Source organism: Anomalospiza imberbis, chromosome 3, assembly GCF_031753505.1.
Source record: "Anomalospiza imberbis isolate Cuckoo-Finch-1a 21T00152 chromosome 3, ASM3175350v1, whole genome shotgun sequence".
NCBI lineage: Eukaryota > Metazoa > Chordata > Aves > Passeriformes > Viduidae > Anomalospiza > Anomalospiza imberbis.
The window spans coordinates 89,889,579-89,911,091 of NC_089683.1; the positions used below are offsets into that span (position 1 = coordinate 89,889,579).

The 21,513-nt window shown below is 36.2% G+C and overlaps 1 protein-coding gene across 2 annotated transcripts in view; it reads right to left on the reverse strand.

Moving 5' to 3' along the window:
* Positions 1–21,513, reverse strand: part of SPATA17 (spermatogenesis associated 17) — an 88,725-nt gene that overhangs the window by 17,728 nt on the left and 49,484 nt on the right. For both annotated transcript variants that reach the window (XM_068185629.1, XM_068185630.1), the window contains exons 7-9: positions 17,176–17,379; positions 11,253–11,404; positions 2,105–2,243 (exon numbers count right to left, since the gene is read on the reverse strand). In XM_068185629.1, the coding sequence (XP_068041730.1) occupies positions 2,105–2,243; positions 11,253–11,404; positions 17,176–17,379 (495 nt within the window). The remainder of the gene's footprint in view (positions 1–2,104; positions 2,244–11,252; positions 11,405–17,175; positions 17,380–21,513) is intronic.

A 21,513-nucleotide genomic window follows, 5' to 3' on the forward strand; every position in this document is an offset into this window, starting at 1 on the left:
ATGAGACTGTCAGAAACTGAACAGAGATCATGGCAGTGTTATCAGTTATTCAGGTTGTAATAGAGGTTGCATCTATAAAAATATAACCTTGTGGTAAACTCAAAGGAAGGTTGTGTTCAGTAGACAAGGTATTAAGCAAAAATCCTTTTTTTTTTTTTTAAGTATTTTTTTTACATGCCCTTCAGTCTTGTGATTCATTAGAACAGATAATTTTGTTAATTGCATTGATATATTCAAAGTTTTCATAGAGTTTAGGAAAAAGAAAGTGACACAGAATTCTATTGAATTTAACAGTTAGGAGAGTATGACCTCACACCTGCATATAGGCCTTTTTCCATTAAACTGCCATGAGGAGCTTGAGGTTTTGTGGTTCTTTTTGGGTTTTTTCCTGATCATAATGACCCATTAAAGCAGTAGGTATGTCATACATAGCCCTTTTCTCCTCTTATCTCTCTGCTGGGGTAAGGGGCTCCTAATGGAAGCTTCATATTGATTTAGAATTGGAGTGGGAAGGCTCTGTGTCATGTTGGGTTAATGTATACAGCTATTCACTGCCAGAGATTTTGGCTGATATCTATCCAAGATCACAAGTAAAGTGAGTTTTTTTGGCTAAGCCCATAGTTTATATATGTGCAGTATGATATACAGTGTAAATATTTTTAGGTTTTTGATATCACCATCTGAGCCTGAGCAAGAACTGCTAAGAACTGGAAAACCAAGTCTTTACAGGACAAGATGAGTACCAGAAATAAGACATTTAGGTCCTTTTTATATATCATACTTATGCTGTGCGACTTTGGCCAGTCATATCTTCCACTCCTTGCTTTTGAAGTTCAGAAATCTGTTTGTTTGATTGTTGATGTTTTATTTGCAAGGAGATATAATTAATGCATGTTGAAATACCAAAACTTTACTCTCAGCTCGTTTTTGAACCTTAAAGTTTTGAGGAAAAATCTTTTAAAAATGTTCCTTCTCAAACTAAGATTCCTTGGAACTTGCTGTATATTTACAAAGGTTAAACTGCTTTCAAGGAAATAATTTATCATATCTTACAAAATCCCAGAATTTTTTAGGTAGGAAGAGACCTCTTGAGATCACCCTCTATGGCCCCCATACTCAGCTACAGCAGATTGCCTGGACCATGGATACAGCCAAGGATAAAGATTATACAACCTCTTTGGGCAACTTGTGTCAGTGCTCTGTCACCCTCACAGAAAAAGAAAAAAGAAAAGTGTTTTCTTGTTGTCAGCTGGAGTTTCATGCATTTCACTTGTGTTCACTGACTCTTGTCCTGGACACTATGGAGTCTGAGAGAAGTTTGGGGTCTTGTTCGTCCTTCGCTCTTATCAAGTGTTTACGCACTTTAATAAGATCTCCCCTGTGCCTTCTCTTTTCCAGACTGAAGTGTTCCAGCTGTCTCAGCCTCTCCTCCTACAAATTTGCTCCAGTCCCCTAACTGTATTGGTAGAGAGTGCAGCACACAGCCAAAGTCCACTACTCTTGTTGTACTCAGAAATTTTAAAGTGATTAAGGTACCTAATACAAATAATGGAAACACTACACAAACTCATGTTCTGAGTAAAATTATCTTACAGCACTACAAAACCAGACATATATGAGATGTTCCTGACAAAGTAGGCAATTTAACAAGGTCTTCTTAAAATAAAAAACAGCTATTCACTAGTTTAAAGATTTATCCAAAGAATGTAAGCAATAAAATATTGTGTTGTTTTAATCACATTTTCCTATAATTTCCTGAAGTTTATCTTAATGTGTAAGAGTAAATATACAACCTCTCTTAAATCAGAAAAGGCAAATCAAACAGAATGAAACTTAGGAAAATGCATATAACTGAAGCTTTATTTAATCAGGGTCTTAAATCCTGATCTTTTAGGACCAACAGGTGTTGAATTTCCTCAAACTGAATTTACCAGAGAGTCAAGGAAATTTCACAACTCATCACAGCTCTAACTACGTGATTTTATAACATGCTAGAAAGAATCCTGTGGACTGCATGATCTCTGGATCATACTGAAATTCACTTAGTTCTAATAAAACAGCAATCTAAAAAAGTAAATAAATCCTTGATTTTGCAGTGACTTACCTTGTCTGCTATCCACTTCTTAGGATATACTTCTCTGAAATATTTAGTTCCATAAGCTTCTTGGCCATATTTGCCTGACCTAAAAAGTGATGGCTCATACTTCTCATAATTTTTATGATATGAAGAAAATGGCAGAAATCTGAAATTCAAGAATATTTTAGAATCAGTTATGCTCTTCTCTAGATGCCACAGGATTGATGCAAATCCATGCTGCAGGAGATGACATGGACACATGTTCCTGATATTTTTCACTACTTTCTTAATGTTCCCTCTCAGTATTGTGAGAGGATTACTGTAATTTCTCCTGCAGCTTTGTTCAGATTAAATTTGGAGCAAAGAGACAATGAGTTTCAACAGGATAAAATGAAGACTTTGTGCACAAGGATCTAACTTTGTTCACTTGCATTAGTAGATTATTACTTTGTGTGTATCTGCAGTGACAACTGGTGGGATGTGCAGGACAATCAGGGCTCCCTTTGCTGGGAGGTGCCTGCTGGTACCTCAGGTCCTAGCAGAGAGTGCAGCATGTGCAAGCTACCAGTGGCAGGTGCTCCCCATGCACGAGGAGAGATGTCAGAGTCCAGGACATCCCTCTGGCTGCCCTGGCTGTCTAGAGATCCCGGCAAGGGATCTTGGGAGATCTTGACAAGAAGTCAAAAACACTTGTGGCTTCAATTTTAGCCTGTGGGAGAGGCTGCCAACTCTATATGAGGAATTACAAGCCAAAGGGTTTGAGTAGTGTAATAGGTGAATTAACACAGGGTGGAAAAGTAGAATTTTGGGGTTTTTAGAATGTGATTCAGGGGTACAAGATGGAGGAGTCTGGGCATGTCCTAGACTTCTTCTCCTTCATCTTGTCCTCCATGTCTCGGTGTGATGGTGACATTTTTCTATTAGTTTGAGGTGGAGAGACACTGTCTGACATAGGTGATGGGTATTGGCACAAATGTAAACATACTACATGTAGTTTTGAGTATATAATGTGGTAGCCACCCGAGGCTCGAGGCAGACTGCTATGGCTTATTTACTAGACAGACCTCGGCAGGTTAGAGAGAGAATGTTATAGATAAGGAAAAATAAACAACCTTGAAAACTCGACCTCACGCATTCCAGACCTCTTCTTTGGCTGCGCGGACTGGGGAACAAGGACTTTTACGATTTCAGGGTCATTCCAAGCAAAGCAGACCCCGTCAGAGACGGATCATCTCTGGAGAGAGGCATCATTTGCTATGTTATAGCCAAAGCTAAATTAACTGTATTCTCATTTAACAGAACAGAAACATGTGCATCTTTGTAAAACACAAAACAGAGAAATTGTTTTGTTAGAATTCACAGACTGTGTAATTTATACTTAAGTTATAATTATGTCCTAATTAGCAATCTTTTTGAGCCAGGTTCTTTCATTTTTGGTGATAATGATGATGGACTTGCTCCTTATACAATGCCAGCGAGCAATGAAGCTCCAGCTACCTGCTGGAAAGTGTTTTCAGAAGGATGTCCCTAATTGTTAGGGACAAACACAGGTTTTTTGGGTAGGTTCCACAGCAAACTGTATAAAGGAAAGTGAAAAACATCTTGCAGATCTTGTATATAGAAGATCTGCAAGACACCCTACGAACACATCTTAGTTCCATCTATTTCAGTTCCCAGGAGAGTTATAAGAGTGAACAAGTACATTTTACTATAAAGTAAAACACTGGGAAATAAGTTTATCATTGTTGTTTTTCTGAAGAAATCAACATGTGTTCTTAATTCTAGAAGTGCAGGAAAAATATTACTCAGTAAAATTAAAAAGATATGCTTCAGAAGTCCAAAACATCACTTTTAAATGTCATGAAGTATAGCTGATTAGAACGCTTCCCTAGCTGAATTTTTTTCAGAATTCAGAGTCCCTATAAGAGTTAGGCAAACAAAATTTTTATTAAAATGAGGATTAAAATATCCTTCTTCATCTCTCAGCTGATACAGATGCAGAAAACTATTTATTTTGACTAACTTATCAACAATTGAGTGTTTTTAAAAATTATTTCTCTTTCTTTCCACCTCATAAAAAGAAATGGTTTTAGAATCTTTCCAGCCGTATCAACTTCTTCTATCATGTGCCACAAAAAAATGCCATGTAAAGTTAGTTGAAAGGAAAGCCCTGAGTTAGCAGACTTTTAAATAATAAAAAGCTATAGTAGCATGTGTATACCCATGGGAAAGGACAACCTCACACAAGACAGATTAGGGTACTTGCAATGCTAATTTGCACATGGGATGGACATCACACACACACAAAAATTAATGTGGCCCCAGTGTCCCAGAGAATACATCGAAGGTGCTGTGAGCCGGCTGCTCCACTTGCAGTTTTTATCACTTCTGAATTGCATTTTAATAGTACATTTTTCTTTTGCTCAGACATGAAAGAAAATTGGCTTTCTCAGGGGATTGGATAGCTGAGAAGACAAGGCTTGCAGTTTTGGGATTTACCCATATATGCACAGAATTTATTTGAATCATAGCATTCATAATTTAATATGAAAACCATGTCTGTAAAATTTATACACAAAAGAATTTAAAAATCTTGAGGAAGGTAGAAGTAAATTATTATAATTTTCCTTTAAAATATTTCTACACAGAGGTTTTGATTTTCCTGTGGATCAGTTAATCTTTGTCTTTTCGGCAAACAAATTCTCAGAGTAATGTGGGTTCTACTATGATTTAAAAAAAAATCCAAAATTAACACTTTGAGACACAATTAGCAGTATTTGCTTTAAAATGAAAGAACAAAAATTTAATAGGGTACAATGGTATCAAGTAGAAGCTTTTTCTTCTGTTACAGTTCTGCTCTCAGAGTCAGGGGGCAGATCTTACAAGTGATGATGCTCTAGCAACAAGAAAGGATCACATGCTTGTAAATTCAGTGTCTTCTTAAAGTAAGTGAGAATTTACATTATGTGAATAAGTAATTAAAAGAATTATAACAAGTTTTCATGTTAAGTAGGGTAAACAAATTAATGGCAGTAATACCAAAGTCATTATAGTCCCCCAGCCAATAATAATAGGAAGAAGTAATAGCACTGACAAATACTTCAGTTATGGTATTATGTTCTGTGCAGCTCTTTGCATACACCTGACACGGCTTTTTTCCAAAAATTAATGACAGTATGTGCTCTGAAAGTGACAGAAGAGAGTGATGGAAGAACATTAAATTCAGACAATGGTATGATACCATTACCAACTGTACAAGTTTAGATTTCAATACTTTAGCTTTCAAAACATTCACTCATTATTCCTACATCTAGTGTTCAGCTTTTCCTTGTGATTTAAGTGTAATTCTTAAAGGTGTTCAGTAAACATGACACAGACAGAAGTAACAGTCAAAGAAGAATTAAATTCTGTATTGATGTTTTATTGTGCTATAAGAAAAAATCAGTATAAGCTGAGAGTTCCCAAAAAATTATTTAATGGAAGGTTTAATTTTCTCTAAATAATTAATTTTAATTAATTTTCTCTAAATAAATATATTGAAAAATGAAAAATTATTTCATATCAGACTGAATGAGAAATACATCAAAGAATACAATCAAAATGGTGAAAAGGTTGGAACTAAAAATGGGAAACTATGAATAACAGTGATACTCATAGATAACCTGAGAAGGACCAGGACCAAGGCTGGCTGTGTCATCACTGGTGATGAAGGCCAGCTGCACTACTTCCAGGACCGGCTATATTCAACCTAATTAGCCTAAAAAGACCTAGAAGTCTTTGCTTAGTAGCCAAACCAGGACCTGAAAGCTGCTAGAGGTATTTAAATTTCAAAGACACCATAGATATTTGTTGCTAACAAAAATAATTTTTTTTTTATCTCTCATCCTATCCTGGACCTTCCTTCTACTATTAATTTCATGTTTCTAATCCTTTTTTTCCCCTCACATGTTTACAGTCCCCCTCCATGATTTTTGTTCCTACATTCTTCACCTACCATTTCTTCCCTTTAGTCTGCCTCTTTTATTGCAATCTCTCTCACTATTTTGACCAGAGAAGGAAAAGGCCTTTTAGATACTGAAGGTTTTCCTATTGGGCTGACAGAGATGACAGAAGCAGTAGCAGGAGCTGGTTTCTGGTGCCTATGGCAGTATGAGAGGAGCACAGCAGAGCAAGCAGGAAGGAGATTTTCTCAGGTCCATCACTGACTGCTGAGCAGCAGTGTCCCAGTGCTGTATGGAAGCTACCAATAGGACACAGGACAGAGGCAGTGACTTTTTATTGAAATTTAAATGGCCACAAAAAACCAGACTGGTCCCTCAGCGTGTTCTCTGAACCTGCCCAAGAGGCAAAATCCCAGCAGTCTACTGGAGCAAGCAGGTGATCCTGATCCCAGAAATGCTTCAAAACATACCCAGGCTTCTGAGAAAGAACTGCCAGTTCTACTGCTGGACTGCCACACATGCTGCACTTCAGGGCACAGTTAGAAATATAAAAGAGTACTGTTACGTGGCTTTTCAAACTTTCACATTTATATGTACTGTACATTTTTGCAATTTAGTAGGAAAAATGCCAGCAAAATATTAACTTTATGACATTGTTAAATTTTTATCTAAAGTGTTTTTATACAATAGCAATTCAATTCTTTGTTGTCTTGATTTAATTCAAATTTATCTCTCTTTGAAGAACTCCATGAACAATTAGCTCCAAACATGCCATGCTTCTCTATCAGGAATCTGTGAATATTTTATCTTCTTTTTTTTCTTTAATAAAACACGACATTAATTTTAAGCTTTCAAATTTGGATTATACCTGAAATAATTTTTTTCATCAAATCCAATCTTTTCACTTGGGGAACAAAGAAGGAAACATAATGGTTTTCCAGAGCAAAACAACTGGAGCAGGGCAGACATTATTTAGTTTATAATGCATGTATATTAAAATCAAAGTGTTAGATACAAGAATAAAGATGGAATATTTTATTTAGCTTATCTAGCGATATTATCTTTAGTGCACTGTTTTTGCCATGAGAAGCCTACTTGGGTGCATTATTACAAATATTGTTTCTGGTAATGTACTAAATACACAGTTTATTGAAAAAGTTTCAGTCACTTTGATTGTAACATCAGTAAATCTAAAAATTCTCTGGCCACTTTTATTTAACTCCTGTCTGCAATAATGTAAAGTGGCAAATAAAAGCACAGCCTAGTTCTTGTAGGAAGTAAAAGAGATCTCTTCTGCAGCAAATTCTGGAACTTCTTAATTATACACAGACTTATTATCTGCATCCCCAGTGTTATAAAGTACCAGAACTTCATTAGAAAAATTAAGATGGAAAAATGAAGGCGCTACTTTGTAAATTTCCAGTGGAAATTAGCCAGAAGAAGCAGAGGAATACTGGATCAAAAGAGGGTAATCATGCTTAACTGTGCCCTAGAGCACCCGCATGTATAATACGATTTGCACAGTAACTACCTCTCCTATTACTGCTTGTTTGGAGTATTCTGTGTTAATGGGGTTAGCTAATTTAGTATTTTAACTTAAAAAGACTCTGCTGATTAATAAATGTTGCACACTGTGCTAGTAATTAAAATAAATGGAAGAGTTACAAATAGAAGTTGAATTGTTAAGAAAACATTATCTGAAAATATATGATAATCCCTGTTTATCATAATACAATAACAGTCCAGAAAATATGCAAATTGCAGAAGTTGCAAAGCATATGACAAACTAAGTATAATTTGAAAAAAGTTTTCAGATGTGTTGTGTTTGTATGACAAAAAATGTAGTAGCCATTTTCACTGTAGCTAATTCAGAAATACAGTAAAAGATTTTATAACTCTAGGAATTAAAAGATTTTTAAAAAATTCTAAATCCTAAAGTGACTTGGATTTTAAGTTTTCTTACTTTTAATACCAGGCAGCTCATAACACTGGTGCTCTCCAAGTATAGAGCTTATTTAGGTCACTAATTTCTCTGCAAATATATCTGTCCTGCCCAGCACAGGGCAGCACAGCAGCACCTCAGCTGTTCTAAAGAAAGAAAAGCAGAATCTTGCTGAAAATAAGCCCATGAAGAGCTGGGTGCTGCTGTGTTCACACAGCACAGGAGAGGCAGGATGTGCAAACATTGCTCCACACTAGTGAACCAGTGTGAACAGCACCAGGCTGTGCATCTCCAGCTCAGCATTGAGCACAGACAGAGCCAGAAGCTGAGATAATGTTTCTGATGTCACACCAGAAGACTACAATAAATTAGGAAACCTATGACTTACACTATTGCTGTCACTACACTGCATCTCATTCTGATGATTGTTGACTTCATAAAGATGTTTAATAGTATACTTTGAAGTCTGAGGCATATCATATGAAACAGGTTTCATCAAACTTAATGAAAATAATTTACATTTTTGTTCTCTGGAAAATTAGGCCAGCATGCGGCTGCACACAACTGAGGAAAGAACTTCTTATGCTTCCTCTAAATCTGCTGGATCCAGCAGTTGGTGTCTCAAACTAGACACTGTATTAAGTGGCCATCCCAAAGGAATGCAATTGTCATTCTTATCCAAGTGGAGGGGGAAATTACTTCATTTGTATGAAAAATAGCACAATAAGGTAGTAACAGCTTCAATTACATTGGAAAAAGGAATCATTCTTATTAGGCTGGATTACCCAGTTGCTTTTCCATTACAGAAAAGGAAATTTCAGCAGTTGCTTTAAGTAAGCACAGTATATTCTCTTTTGGTTTCATTTGTACTGCTTCTGCCAGCCTCAAATTCTCTCACAGCTTTTCCAAATTTTTTGTGCATTTTATCAAAAGCAATAACTTTCTCAGATCTTGCAACACTCATCCTATCATCCTGTAAACAACCACTAATAATTAGAGGTGTGTGAGAATTCTGAATGTTGATGAAAACTTCAGGTACATGCCAACAATCTTTCTGTCATAAGAAACCCCACACAGTACTCACTCTGGAAATATACATATCAATGTAAATGTCATTCATGCAAACACAAGCTTTCTCAACAAATGCCACATGCTTCCGCTGCTTATTCTCTCCTTACTTTCTAAAACAGAAGAATAATCAGCATAGGAAGCACTACCAGGTGCAAATAAAGTCCCAAAGTACGCAATTACATAGCAAGAAACAGAAATTTGTCAGTTCATAATAGACATTGCTGAGAAAAAACTACTGTAGAACTGAGTAGCCCTTTGCTGGCTCCTCCCTGGAGACCAACATCCCATGCAGCAGCTGCAGCATTACCAGTGAGCATTAGTCCTGGTGATGACCTGCAGCTCTGTCATCACCATTTCAATGTTACGGATGTGACCCTTGCATGGCTGGTTGAATAAGAAGCACAAATGGAATGATCACAGCCTAAAAATGTATAATACACTCTGCATTTAGTGTGCATGAAGCTGAGAATCATTGATTGTTGGGACATTGCTTCTGTGCATTAAGGATGTAATTAAATGCTTCCTTACCCATAAGGTAAATAGACCCCATATGAAATAATATCTACCAAAGTTGGAGGTTTCAAATTTAAACTGTATAAGACCAAATATTCACAATTCCCTCACTGAAGAGTCAGTGAAACATTTATTGCAAGGTCTGACCTTCTGAAAGGGTTGACACAGTAATGTCTAGGGTAAACTTCATCAAATAAAGACTGGACAATGTAGTCATGCCTATAAATGAAGAACATATTCTATCCTCAGTTGGAATGCATCAATCACAACTAATTCAGTGACAAAAACACTTTAAATAAGAGTTAGAGTATTAATTACTACCTAGCGATAGGGGTTCTTCTACATTTCACCAGCAGAAATTTGATAAATTGATGGAAATTTAAAAAGCAGAAATTTATGCTGTGATATGAAAATTAATCTGTTTCCTCCTCCTCACACATGAAAAAATACAGAAAGAAATAGAAGAGGGGAGTACATTTGTACTTGTAACTGAACTCAGTTATGATTTTGGTATGAAAGGAATAAAACGTGTTATCTCTCACTAAACAAACAAACAAACAAAAAACCCCAACAAAAACATTGTCCAAATGTGAAAAAGTAGTCTTAATAAAACATTTTTTTAATTTCAAATCTGTTTCTGAATAGAATTTTCGCTCAAAGATACTATTAATATTAAATTGGGGGAAATGGTCCAACAATAAAAACATAGAAGTTAAACCATGTAAACACAATTGATTCTGGCACTCTTAAGTCCCAGTCCTGAAGCTGACACATAGCAATATGGAGCTGATAAAAAAAGCATGAAACAGATCAAAAATAGCAAAACATCATGCGCCAGTGATCACAGGCTGCTCATGAGGAAAAGTGATTCCCTTCTGTCCCCTGAATTCTGGTATTGAAAGGCCAAAGGATTGCCAAGAGCAGTGAATTCGAGGAAAAGGTTGGCAAACCATAATTCTTTTTCTGGTTAACTACAAAGCCAGAGAAAGTGAGTTAGCAGACTTTTATTATGATTGGATAAAACTGTGTTTAACAGCCATTGTGCTAAAAAAAAAGGAAACATTCTGGCCACAGCCTTAAATCTTTTGGGACAGAAGCTTTAATCTTTTGGGGTGGATTATGCCTGTATTTGAGATTTTATGGAAACGAACCGGCCTGTCTGACACTATTGCAGCTGCTGTGGCTTAGGAAATCAATCTGCTTCAAAGATTATTCTAGTTTTTGTATCATGTTCTAACATCCAACATATGCTCCCTCCCCTTCCAAGTGAGCTGTGGTACTCTTCTGGGAGAGAAAACAAGTCTCATTGGCATGCAACACCATTTTTCCTCCCATAACCAGTAAGCTCCCAGAATATGAAGACTGAAACAGTATTTTTTCCTTGGCAAGGTGCATGTGGCAAGAGAGAATTTGCATTTGTTTTCTTATTCCCTATTAAAGCCATCTGTTGCATCACATATTATTAGTAGTATTACAAGTTCTTTTAGACACTCATAGATATGGATGGCACATGTCACACAATTACAAGATAGGGTCTCTGCCCTGAGCAGCTTATAATCTGAGGACACAGAATTTAGAAGTATATACATAAAATGTTTTCTAGTAAGCTGTCAGGCTTGACATTTCATTTTGTCAGGCATGAAAGGTTTCTGAAAGCAATGGAATAAAGGAAACATTTTCACAACAATATAAGAACCAAAGAACTCACTTATTGTCATGGATGGGATTTCTCCATTCTTCCCTTGATGTTGGCTCTCTGGCCTTGGCTGGTGGTGAATACATTGATTCTCTCACTCGCAGTGTTGGTTCCAAAGGCTTGTAGCGCTGCCGCAGCACTTCAGTGACATCGCGGAAAGGCCCCTGAAAGGTGTAGGATAATACAAGTGCTCTGTTGGGGTTACAGTTACAGTTCTTTTCTTTGCCTCTTTTATTCATGTCAGATTGCTGATGAAACAGGACACAGAATGTTTGGGAAGTGTAGCAAGACTCATCTCCCTAAATAATTAAAACTGTTAATTTTGATAGAGACTTACAAATATCATAAAGGTTGATAACATACTCTAAAACTTCTAAGAGAGTGCACTCCAAATTTATTTAAATACTAGTAAATACTTAAAATTTTAAACAAATATATTGTTAGGACTGGTTAGGAAAACTTTGTTTTTACTTAGAAAAAATATTGGTGAAATAAAAAAACAAGATTAACTATATCTAAATTCTGCTTAAGCAGAAAAATTAAGTATTTTCATTTGCATAGAACAAACTTTAAAGAACATGCTCTTTTCAATGTAACTATAAACCCAACTGGAAGGGAACTTAATGCATGGCGTAAGATACAATTCTTCTAATAGAATTCAAACACATGACTTCAGTACTATAGGCATATAGTCCATTTCTGAAAGGTCTAATTTCACATTAACTTTGTAATTGTCTTTTGTCTTTTTTTTTCCCCAGAGTATATTGTTTAATAACTGATTGTATCAGTATCTACCATTTAACAACATGGATAAATAGTAGCAGGAAGTCCTTTCCTGTGCTGCAGAAGTGACATACCCTATATGTCTCACTTCTTGTATTAACCCTTAAGAATATACCTGGAATATAATTAGTGCCCGTGTCACTCATGGCAGTTTAATGGCAAGCCTGGGCTTATAAGTATTAAAATTATTTTTTATCTTCATCATTGTTGATCTTGCAATGAACTAGTGAAACCTTTTGAAATTACGAACAAAGAATCCTAATCACAGCCTTTATTCTTAAAGATATCCTTCTTTAAATAGGTTATCACTAACAAGTCACAGCTGGAGTTACGGCAAGCACTGAGTGAAGACTGTGGGGCTAATAAAAAGAAATGATTCACGCCTCATTTATGTTCACTTATGTTTTACATTAATAGAAACCAATAATAGGAACCAGTTACCATAAAAGTCATGGACCGTAAATAACACAAATGGCAAATAAGTATCATCTAGTACTTTTCACAGCTGGACAGGAGGATTGCTATATTTAAAAGCAGTTAATGGATTTTTATTGGAACTTTACTTTTAAAGGCACAGTACCAAGATTGGGAGATCTTTTTAAAGGTCCCAGTAAGCAAATGAGCATAATATTTGCACTCCTTGCAGATAGTTTCTTGCTTCTGTTTTCATAATCTGCATGAAAAATATGTTCATTATAAAGAACACAAAAGTCTTAAAACAGAATGAAAAGTGCTACTGCCCATGAGAGACTAATCACTATTAGAACAGGTAATTGAAACTCATCAACATGTGTTCTAGTAATACATAACCTGATGATCAAGTTATAAAAAAGTTTAAAATTTATAATAAAAATTGAATATTCTGTTACAAGGTGTTTGCATTAAGTGGACATATGGAGGAAGGAAGACAAGTACTATTATCAAATAACACCATGAAAAATATGTTTCTTTTAAAACTAGTCTTTCAGAATATTGCATTATTTATTCACTGAAAAGTATTGACACATATTCCTCCAGGCCAAACCAGATATACAAGCAAGAGGTTTTCTCCATTTTAATTTCTGAGACCTAACTAGGAGGCAGATACAGAAAAAAAAGTCCATAGTTTAAATAAAATTACAACCACTAATAGAAGAAGGGGGGGAAAGGATGTAACTAAGCAAATTCCCTCAAAATAAAGCTGTGGCACCATTAATGAAAGCAGAGTATATATTAGAATACTGAGATAATTCTAAATATTCCCTGAAGATTTTTCTGTTCCTCTGAAGAATGTATTTGAAGAAATTTATTCAGTAATAGGGTCCTCAGGAATGTATCCTAAACAAAGACCTCTAAAAAGTCCATGTGTCTATTGCCATTTTACAGGAAGAAAACTTGTGGAAACTCTGGTAGATGGGTGCTTAAAAAATGTTTTCAAATTGACAATGCTTGCAAGCATTTCAGGCATCCTGCTTTGCCGCTGTGCTCACCCCGAAGCCCCCTGGCTTCGCCTGCCCGGCAGAGGCACGGTCAGTAGCGGGGGACACTCCCCTGTTTCTTGTGGCAGATTTGGGGAGCGGCTAAGACAGCGCGCTTCACTGTCTGCCTTGTATGGAGGAGAGGCGGCATCTGAGAAGGTAATGAGGGAGTCGACTCCCGGCCAGGGAAAAAGTCTCAGGTTTATTGCAAGCTCCGGGGAGCTCTGAATTCCATGTCCCTGAAAGTGGCCATGTGGCTTTCGCAATCACCTTAAGTACCGGGGCGGAGACAAGGGGTAAGGATGTCCACTGCCCAATGGGGGAATTCGGGGGAGTGGAAGGCAGAGGGACAGACAGAAACACAAGCCAATGGAGGAAAGTTAAGGGAGGGACCCCTGGCCTTCATCCACTCACTCGATGTCCAAGGTGGAAGATTTTGGGAGGGTGGGATTAGGAGCTGCGTGATGGACAAGGCAGCAGGGAGGGGTGGCATTGGAGGAGGGGCGGGAAAGCTCAGGGTGGAACCATTGGGAGAAAATGGGGGGTGAAGGGGCAAACCATTACAGAACTGTTACAAAGATATAAAAACGCAATGCAACACTGCTTCAAAATGGAAATCTATATGGGGAGGTCAGGCTAGGAAAAGAAGGGTAGGAATCAACCACAATGTTTACCCTGAAGGAAACTCACACAGCTCTATGCTCTATGTTTGGAATTTGTACTGAGTAGCATAAATCTTGATACCAACTGGTTTGCCAAATAAAGGATAGCAGATCAGCATTCTTACTACTTTATCATAACATCAGAAACTCATGATAAAAAGTACAGTCTGCATTAAATTATGCATTCTTCACTGTCCCCATTCCACAACAGATAACAGCATGCAAAAGATCTAAATGGTAATGTGCATTCTGTTATTAATGCCTTTTAATGAGTAGATGACTAATTTTAGCATTATCCATGTTTCTATCAAACTATAATTCTAGTTAACTCACTAATAAAAATGATAGATCTAACTGATGTAGAAGCATCATTAAAACCTTTCTTTTAAATACACTATCTTACACACACAGACCTTACTATTAAATGCTAAATACCCGTTTCCCTAAGAGAAATGTTAAAGATAGTTATTTTTTTTCTTTTAAAAATATATAATTGACATCGTCATATAAAATATCCAAACCTAGGAGCAATAAAAATTTTAGATACCTGAAAAATAACAAGTGAGCCAGGCAGATATTAGAAAAGGAAGCTTGGTGCCAAAAAGTGTTACCACAAAGAATGAGGACACAAGTATATCTAGTAATTAAATTTCTTATGGTCACACCAAGCAAGTTTCAGGATGATGTGTTCTGATGGGTTTTCATTTCCAGCTGTTTCATCAGCTCAAACTAGTGTCCTTTCCTTAGACATACAACCCTAAATTGTCAAAGTGTTGTGCAGGGATTTAGCCGTGTGACTCCCATTAACATCAATAAGAGTCGGGCAGCTAAATCCACGCACTGTGCTTTGAAAATTTACCCCACAGTGTACATCCCAGGGTGCTGAAAGGATTAAAGTATTATATAGTAAATTCCCTCTTTGAGGTGCAGAAAATAAACAGAACTCTACTGGTTTGTTCTGAAAGGCTATCTGTGCATGACTGCTGTGCGTGTGTCTGAACTTAGAAAGGTCTATAAAATATTCCAAATCCAAGCAGAAGCTTGTAAGATACTTTGTATACAGTACAGCAATTTTTCAAGAGCACCTTAACAATGGAAGAACTGTGAGTTCCCTATTTATTTAAAACCTGATTCCTGCATCATGCTCACAAGGCAAAAGCTTTCCTCTCTCCTGAGAGACAATGCAACCAGTCACATCCTGCTCAAGGACTGTCATAACCTCCTTGGTCCCAGGAGGTAAAGCCATAATGGAATGTTTATGTCAACTCCAAACTCCCTGATCACCAAACTGCTTGTTGGCTCACACTTTGTCTCAATTCTAAAGTGAGTCAATGAGGTCGTTTTATGAGGAATCTCAAGCAGTCAGGGTAGGGAGAACACAAGGAAGGAAGAACAAAGGTGGAGAACTGTGTTGAAGTTGATTCTTACTGTTATAAGCAGCGGGCTCACGCCTACTTCTCCAGAGGTATTCTCATAGGCCTTCTTAGAATCACAGAATCACAGACCTTCTTAGAATCATAAAGGTTGTAAAAGGCCTCCAAAATCATTGAGTCCAATCTTTGACCAAACACCACCTTGTCAAACTAAACCATAGCACTAAGTGCCATGGGCACTCATTTCTTGAACATTTCTGGGGATTGTGATTCCACTGGCTCCTTGGTCTGCCTGTTCTAATGCCTGACCACCTTTAAATGAAAAACTTCTTCCTGATGTCTAGCCTGAACCTTCCCTGATACACTTTGATGTTATGTCCTCTTGTCCTATGACTGGTTGCCTGGGAAAAGAGACCAAGCCGCACCTGGCTTACAGCCTCCTTTCAGAGAGCTGTAGAGAGCAAGAGAGCAATATTGATTCAGAGGAGTAAAACACCATTAAATATATATATATATATACATTGCTTATTGCTCAATTTGTTACATTTCTGCAGATAGGTGGTAGTTTCACTGAAAGTTGCTAAGAAGGACTCATTTATAAATATTGTCCTTCTAAGCAAGATAAAGATAAGGAAATTTAAATATAGAATGGAGAACAGAAAGGAAAAGAGTCAGAGGTTCTGAAGATGGTCACTCAAAGTGAAACCAGAATGGAAAGTGTATATGTGAGCTAAGTTGAAGATTCAGTAGACTGGGCAAACTGAAAAATTCTTCAGAACAGTGGCAAAGACAAAATATTTCTATCCCTAAAGTACTTATATAAGACACACACTGGCAAAAGCTACATGTCATCATACTGTCATCAAGTGTTAAACACAAAGTTCTCAAAAGTTTGTCTGCTGTGTATATCGGTCACATTCCTAACATGTTTTGATAATAAGGTGGCAAAAGCTGTTTTGCCATCTTGTGAGACATTCGCTTTGATGCATTATCTCACGGATGTCCATTACTTTACAGAAAAGGAAAAAATCTACCTGCAAGATACAGTGACATCAACTGAAGTTAAAATTGACACCGTGAGAGTTAATAATGGAAGCTGGGCAAATTGGCTGTGATGGAGCAGAACATGTAGAAATCTTTGTTATTAAAGCTCTCACACATCTAGTGGACGCAAGAGAGCAGAAACTATTTCGAACTGAGAGGATGCCTCAGTTTTTATATGGAAAACAATTGCAAACTGAGGACAAAGTTATCACAACTGCTTAATTTTTCCTATCACCTTTCATTTCTCCTTTTATTTATGATTAAAGATTGGAAATTTAGAATTCTAGCTCTTATTAATCATAATATTGATGTTCAATTATATCAGGTCACGCCTTTGAAATATCATAAAAGTGTAATTTATGTTTTTGCCCCAAAGGACAAAAACAACATATAAAGAATTACATTTCCCTGTTTCTACATAACACCTAGATTTCTTTTTTCATTAAGTCAAATCTGTGTCAAAGACTTTATATCTTCAATGCAAGCACTAGATTTATATTTAAAAAAAAATTCACAAAATGTATTTTCAGATCTGATGATCCAACTCAAGATATTCTGCGATAATCTATGATAAAACATATGAGCAAAAGCTGCTGCAGTCACTGGAACATGTTACCTGAGGTTTCTGTCTGTCAGCAGGTAGCAGAGGCACTGATGTGACAAAAGCTGGAGGCTCTTTGCAGGTTGGCCAGCCATAGAGTTCATCAGCAAAGGGGCTCTTCACTGGCTGCTTTCTGTGGGTCAGTGGTTTTGACTTCCGTAGCAGCAGTTCCATTGGATCTGGGAATTTCCTGAATGGCGAATTGTAGATGCCTGGAATCTGAGCAGAAAATGGGATTATCTTTGACTTCAACTTATTTAAATTTCTACATATAGTAGCAACAAAATCAGACAGTGGCACCCGCTGCACTTTTAAAAGTAAAACAGTCATTAGTTAAGGAGAAATAGAAGAGAATTTTTGGAATACCAAAACCCAATAATTGCTTTTTTCCCCAGAAAAAATCCACAATAAATTCCTGAATAACTATTACAATGTGTTTAGACTTAATAGCAGAAAACATGTGAAAAACAAAAATTTAGCACAATGATTTCAAAACTGTGACTAAAATAGAAAGTTACCTTTGCCCTTGAATTTGATACTTCTTTTTTTTTTACATCACTAATTGTATGACAAGTGTGGTATAACAATTACTAATATAAAACACACATTTCAAATTCTGTTTTAGTAATCTACAGCATTAACAATCTGTGAATATCTGGCAAGTCAAAACTATGTGACAGACTGTTCCCAAATCATCCCCTATATATGTAGGCATTTTATCAGTTGTATATAAACAATTCCCAAATAGACACATGTGAGTTTACTGAATGAATGAGGAACTGTTAATTATGAGAATTCCTTTTCCATATTGCACAAAGACACTACATTTCCCATAAAACAGATAACATACGATTAAAATATGCAAAAATTTATTTAAAGATACTGGGTTACTTTAAAAATAATTATATTTTTTACAAAGGTAGGCTAAAACATTTGAAGTAGAATTGCTCAGTTAAAATATATTGTCCTTTGCTTTTAACATAATTGTAATTACTAATAAACCTTGAATAAAAGTAGCAGGAAAAGAAATTGATTTCAAGATGAAGGGAAAGTTAAGGAAAAGAGTAAATGTTTAAAAGCTTGTATTGCTCCTTTGGAGCACTACTGAGGACCCATGAGAAAACTGTGTAGGGCATCAGCCTCCTCATAAAGTATTAAACTCTTAGGGCTGAGAGGACAGAACTCTCCCCAATGAGCTCTAATGCATTTTTCATTAACATATCCTACTGGAAAGTTACAGCTTCCTGTGTTAAAACAATTAAATAAGGCACATATAAAACATAGTGTCTAATAGACAAAAGTATTCAGAGATGTTAGCTTATTCAAAAGAGTGTTGGGCTATTCAAAATTTTAAGAGCTACATTCTTCATCTCTGAGTTATATAGGTCTAATGACAATTTATTTTCGTCCTCTGTTATTTGTTTCCCTCTTAGAGCAAACCCTACAAACTATTTCACTAATGGGCAAAATGTGCAATGGGAAAGAGGACATGAATAGAGGTAAGTGGTGGAAAAGTATGCCAAAAAACCACTGGTTGTTCCTTCAGCTCTTCAGGATGTCAAATTAAAATGGCAGAGATCCATGCTTCAAACAGCAGGCAAGCAGAATCACTGGAGTGAATGTGAAATTCCAGGTCCAGCCCTATGATCTGTAAAGTCCAGCTGCAACTTAATCATTTGTTCTGCAGATCTGGCTCTTACATATACATCTCATAAAGTTACAGATTTTCCTCATGCTGCTATTATTTTCATAGTACTTCATGCATTGTTATATTGCAATTTTCTTAGCCCAGTAGAATTTTGCCTGTGAACACTTGGTGGTCTGTAAGTACTATATAAAGACATGTTCCATGTGCTGTCTTGGGATTTATTGCACTCCCCCACAATTATTGAATGCAGTTACACCATATACTTTTTACACAAGTTCTCTCAAATATAAAATGCCACAGTCAACACAAATTCCATACAAAGGGAAGACATTAGATTCAAGCAAATAAGATCCCTTGCTGGAGATACACAAACCATCTTTATGCCATGGTCATTATATCTCTTCACTCATTAGTCCTGCCACAGCTTTTGGATCTGCCTACCTTATGACCAATTAATTTTTTGCCTTCATTATGTTGATGACAGTAAATAGAAAAATAATAACCTTTTTTACATATTTCACTGAACTGCTCACTGTGTTGTTGCTTCATTTTTCCACGCCTCTTACACCATCCATACTCAGCTGTGGAGATTGTGCTCTAGCCATGCCACAAGTGTGCAGAGGTTCTCAGCCACAAGGAGAGATCCTGCTCTCATGATATGTCTGTGAAACACATATTTCATAGAAAGCGACAATGGCACTGAAAATTTAAATATTGTCCAGAGGAGAAAATTTAAATATTGTCCAGAAAGAGATTTAAATATTGTCCTGATTCTCAGTGATGAGAAGAGCTCATCACTGAGAATCAGGGTGATCTGAAAGAAAACACTAAGGCATAATAACAACTCTATAAAGCTGGCAGGCATGGATTTGTTGACTGGTAGCAAATCCTGGTCAAGGCTGAGTCTTCTGAAAATTTACACCCCTTTTTAAGCCTTTTCTTAAAAAAAAAAAAAAAAAGAAGAATTTAAAATGCTGAAGAGCAAATTGAGGAGGAAATAATTTATTTTTACTGAAAAATAATTTAAAATATTAGATTATTTCAATCAGCATAACACAGGTTTGGCATTTGAGTTTGTTACTCCAAAGTAACAAATACAATATCTGAAATAAATATCTGAAATAATTTAAATGCTCTCCCTCTGAAGAATTAAATGCAAGAATAACTTTAAATCGATGTTCTGTCTAGGTACTTCTTTTAGTCACAGTGAGAGATAGTGTAAGTGTCTCAGTGAGTAAAATGGCTTTCTGAAACTGCATTTTGCAATCTCCATTAAAATACTGTGTATATTCTCTTTTGTGCTTCTTTGATGAAATGTTTGGCAGTAATAAAAAACTATAGTTCATAAAGGGTTCAAACGCTGTGAAATGCTACTGAATATCACCAAGAGCACTAATAAAATTGGCTTTTAGCACTTTTAATGAAACCAAAATTAGCCATAATAAATGTGGAAATCCATTGATTCAGTGTCTTTGAAATGATTATTGCTGAAAAGGTGTCTTAACAAAGAATCATCTTTTGTTGCCCTTATTTACATACTCTCAGGTTAAATGCATACAGATATTATATCAACTATGAAAATGGATTTGTAATTTAGAGAGGCCAAGCAGACCTTTTGCTTCTTCTACAGGTGAAACTCTTTGTAAGATCTGGGTCAAAATTGATTATAAAGTGCATATTTAAATTATGATTTTTCAAGCAATCCTTGTTAATTACTTTACATTTTAATTATATATGTTGAAGTATTCAACAAGACACATAACAGAGCAATCAACAGAGTTAGTATCTAGACAGATAAAATTAATACTAATTTACTCTAAATTCTCCAAGGTTTGTCGTAAGCTTAGGCCTAGATTTAAAATTGGTAAAGTTTGGTAGGAGAGACAAGGGGATGAGTTTGATTCTACTTTCCAGTTTAGATCAAGCACTGGAAAATTGCTTCCATTCTTTCTTAAAAATATCTCTGCAAGTTTTAATCTTGTTTTTGGAATTTCTTGCACTGTGCAATGTGGTGATGAATATTCATTCTGTCCTCTGCAGGGAGCTGTCAGTCTACACAAATCTAAGAATTTGGGGGATCAAAGCCTTTGGTACTTAATACATTTGCATATCTTCTTGAGACAAATACAATGTATTAAAAGCATTACTTCATTGTCTTTCCCTACTTTGATAAAATATTCTCTCAACCACAAAACCACTGTACTTAATACTGCTTTTTCAGCGGTAGAAAAGTATCTGTCTTGGATATTACCCTATACTGTGATTTCAATATTTTCCCCACCTTTAGTCCATAAGAAAATATGTAACACTCCAAAATATTACCATAGATTACAAAAAAAGTACCTCTGGTCTACAGGGAGAATGACACATTTTTCTGTACTCATGCTCTTCAACACTAAGAAGGGTCTCTGTCAAAGCCAGCTTTCAGGACTTCATTTCCAGGAACAATTTTCTAAAATGACAAACACTATGGGGAAATCTGTGCTAACTGTTAAAAAACCTTACAGCTGAGTTATTTGCAATACTGTCATGCTAACTTCCACCTCAATAAGACCAAAGAAATCTCAGGAGGGGACTCTGCTAATAGCTTCTTACTGACCTCCTTACATCAGGCCCTTCTGGTGAATGGTGGCCCAGTGGTGAATATGGCAAATGAGGTGTGAAAGCAGAGATTTTTTTTTTTTAAGATGATGGTTCTGACTCAT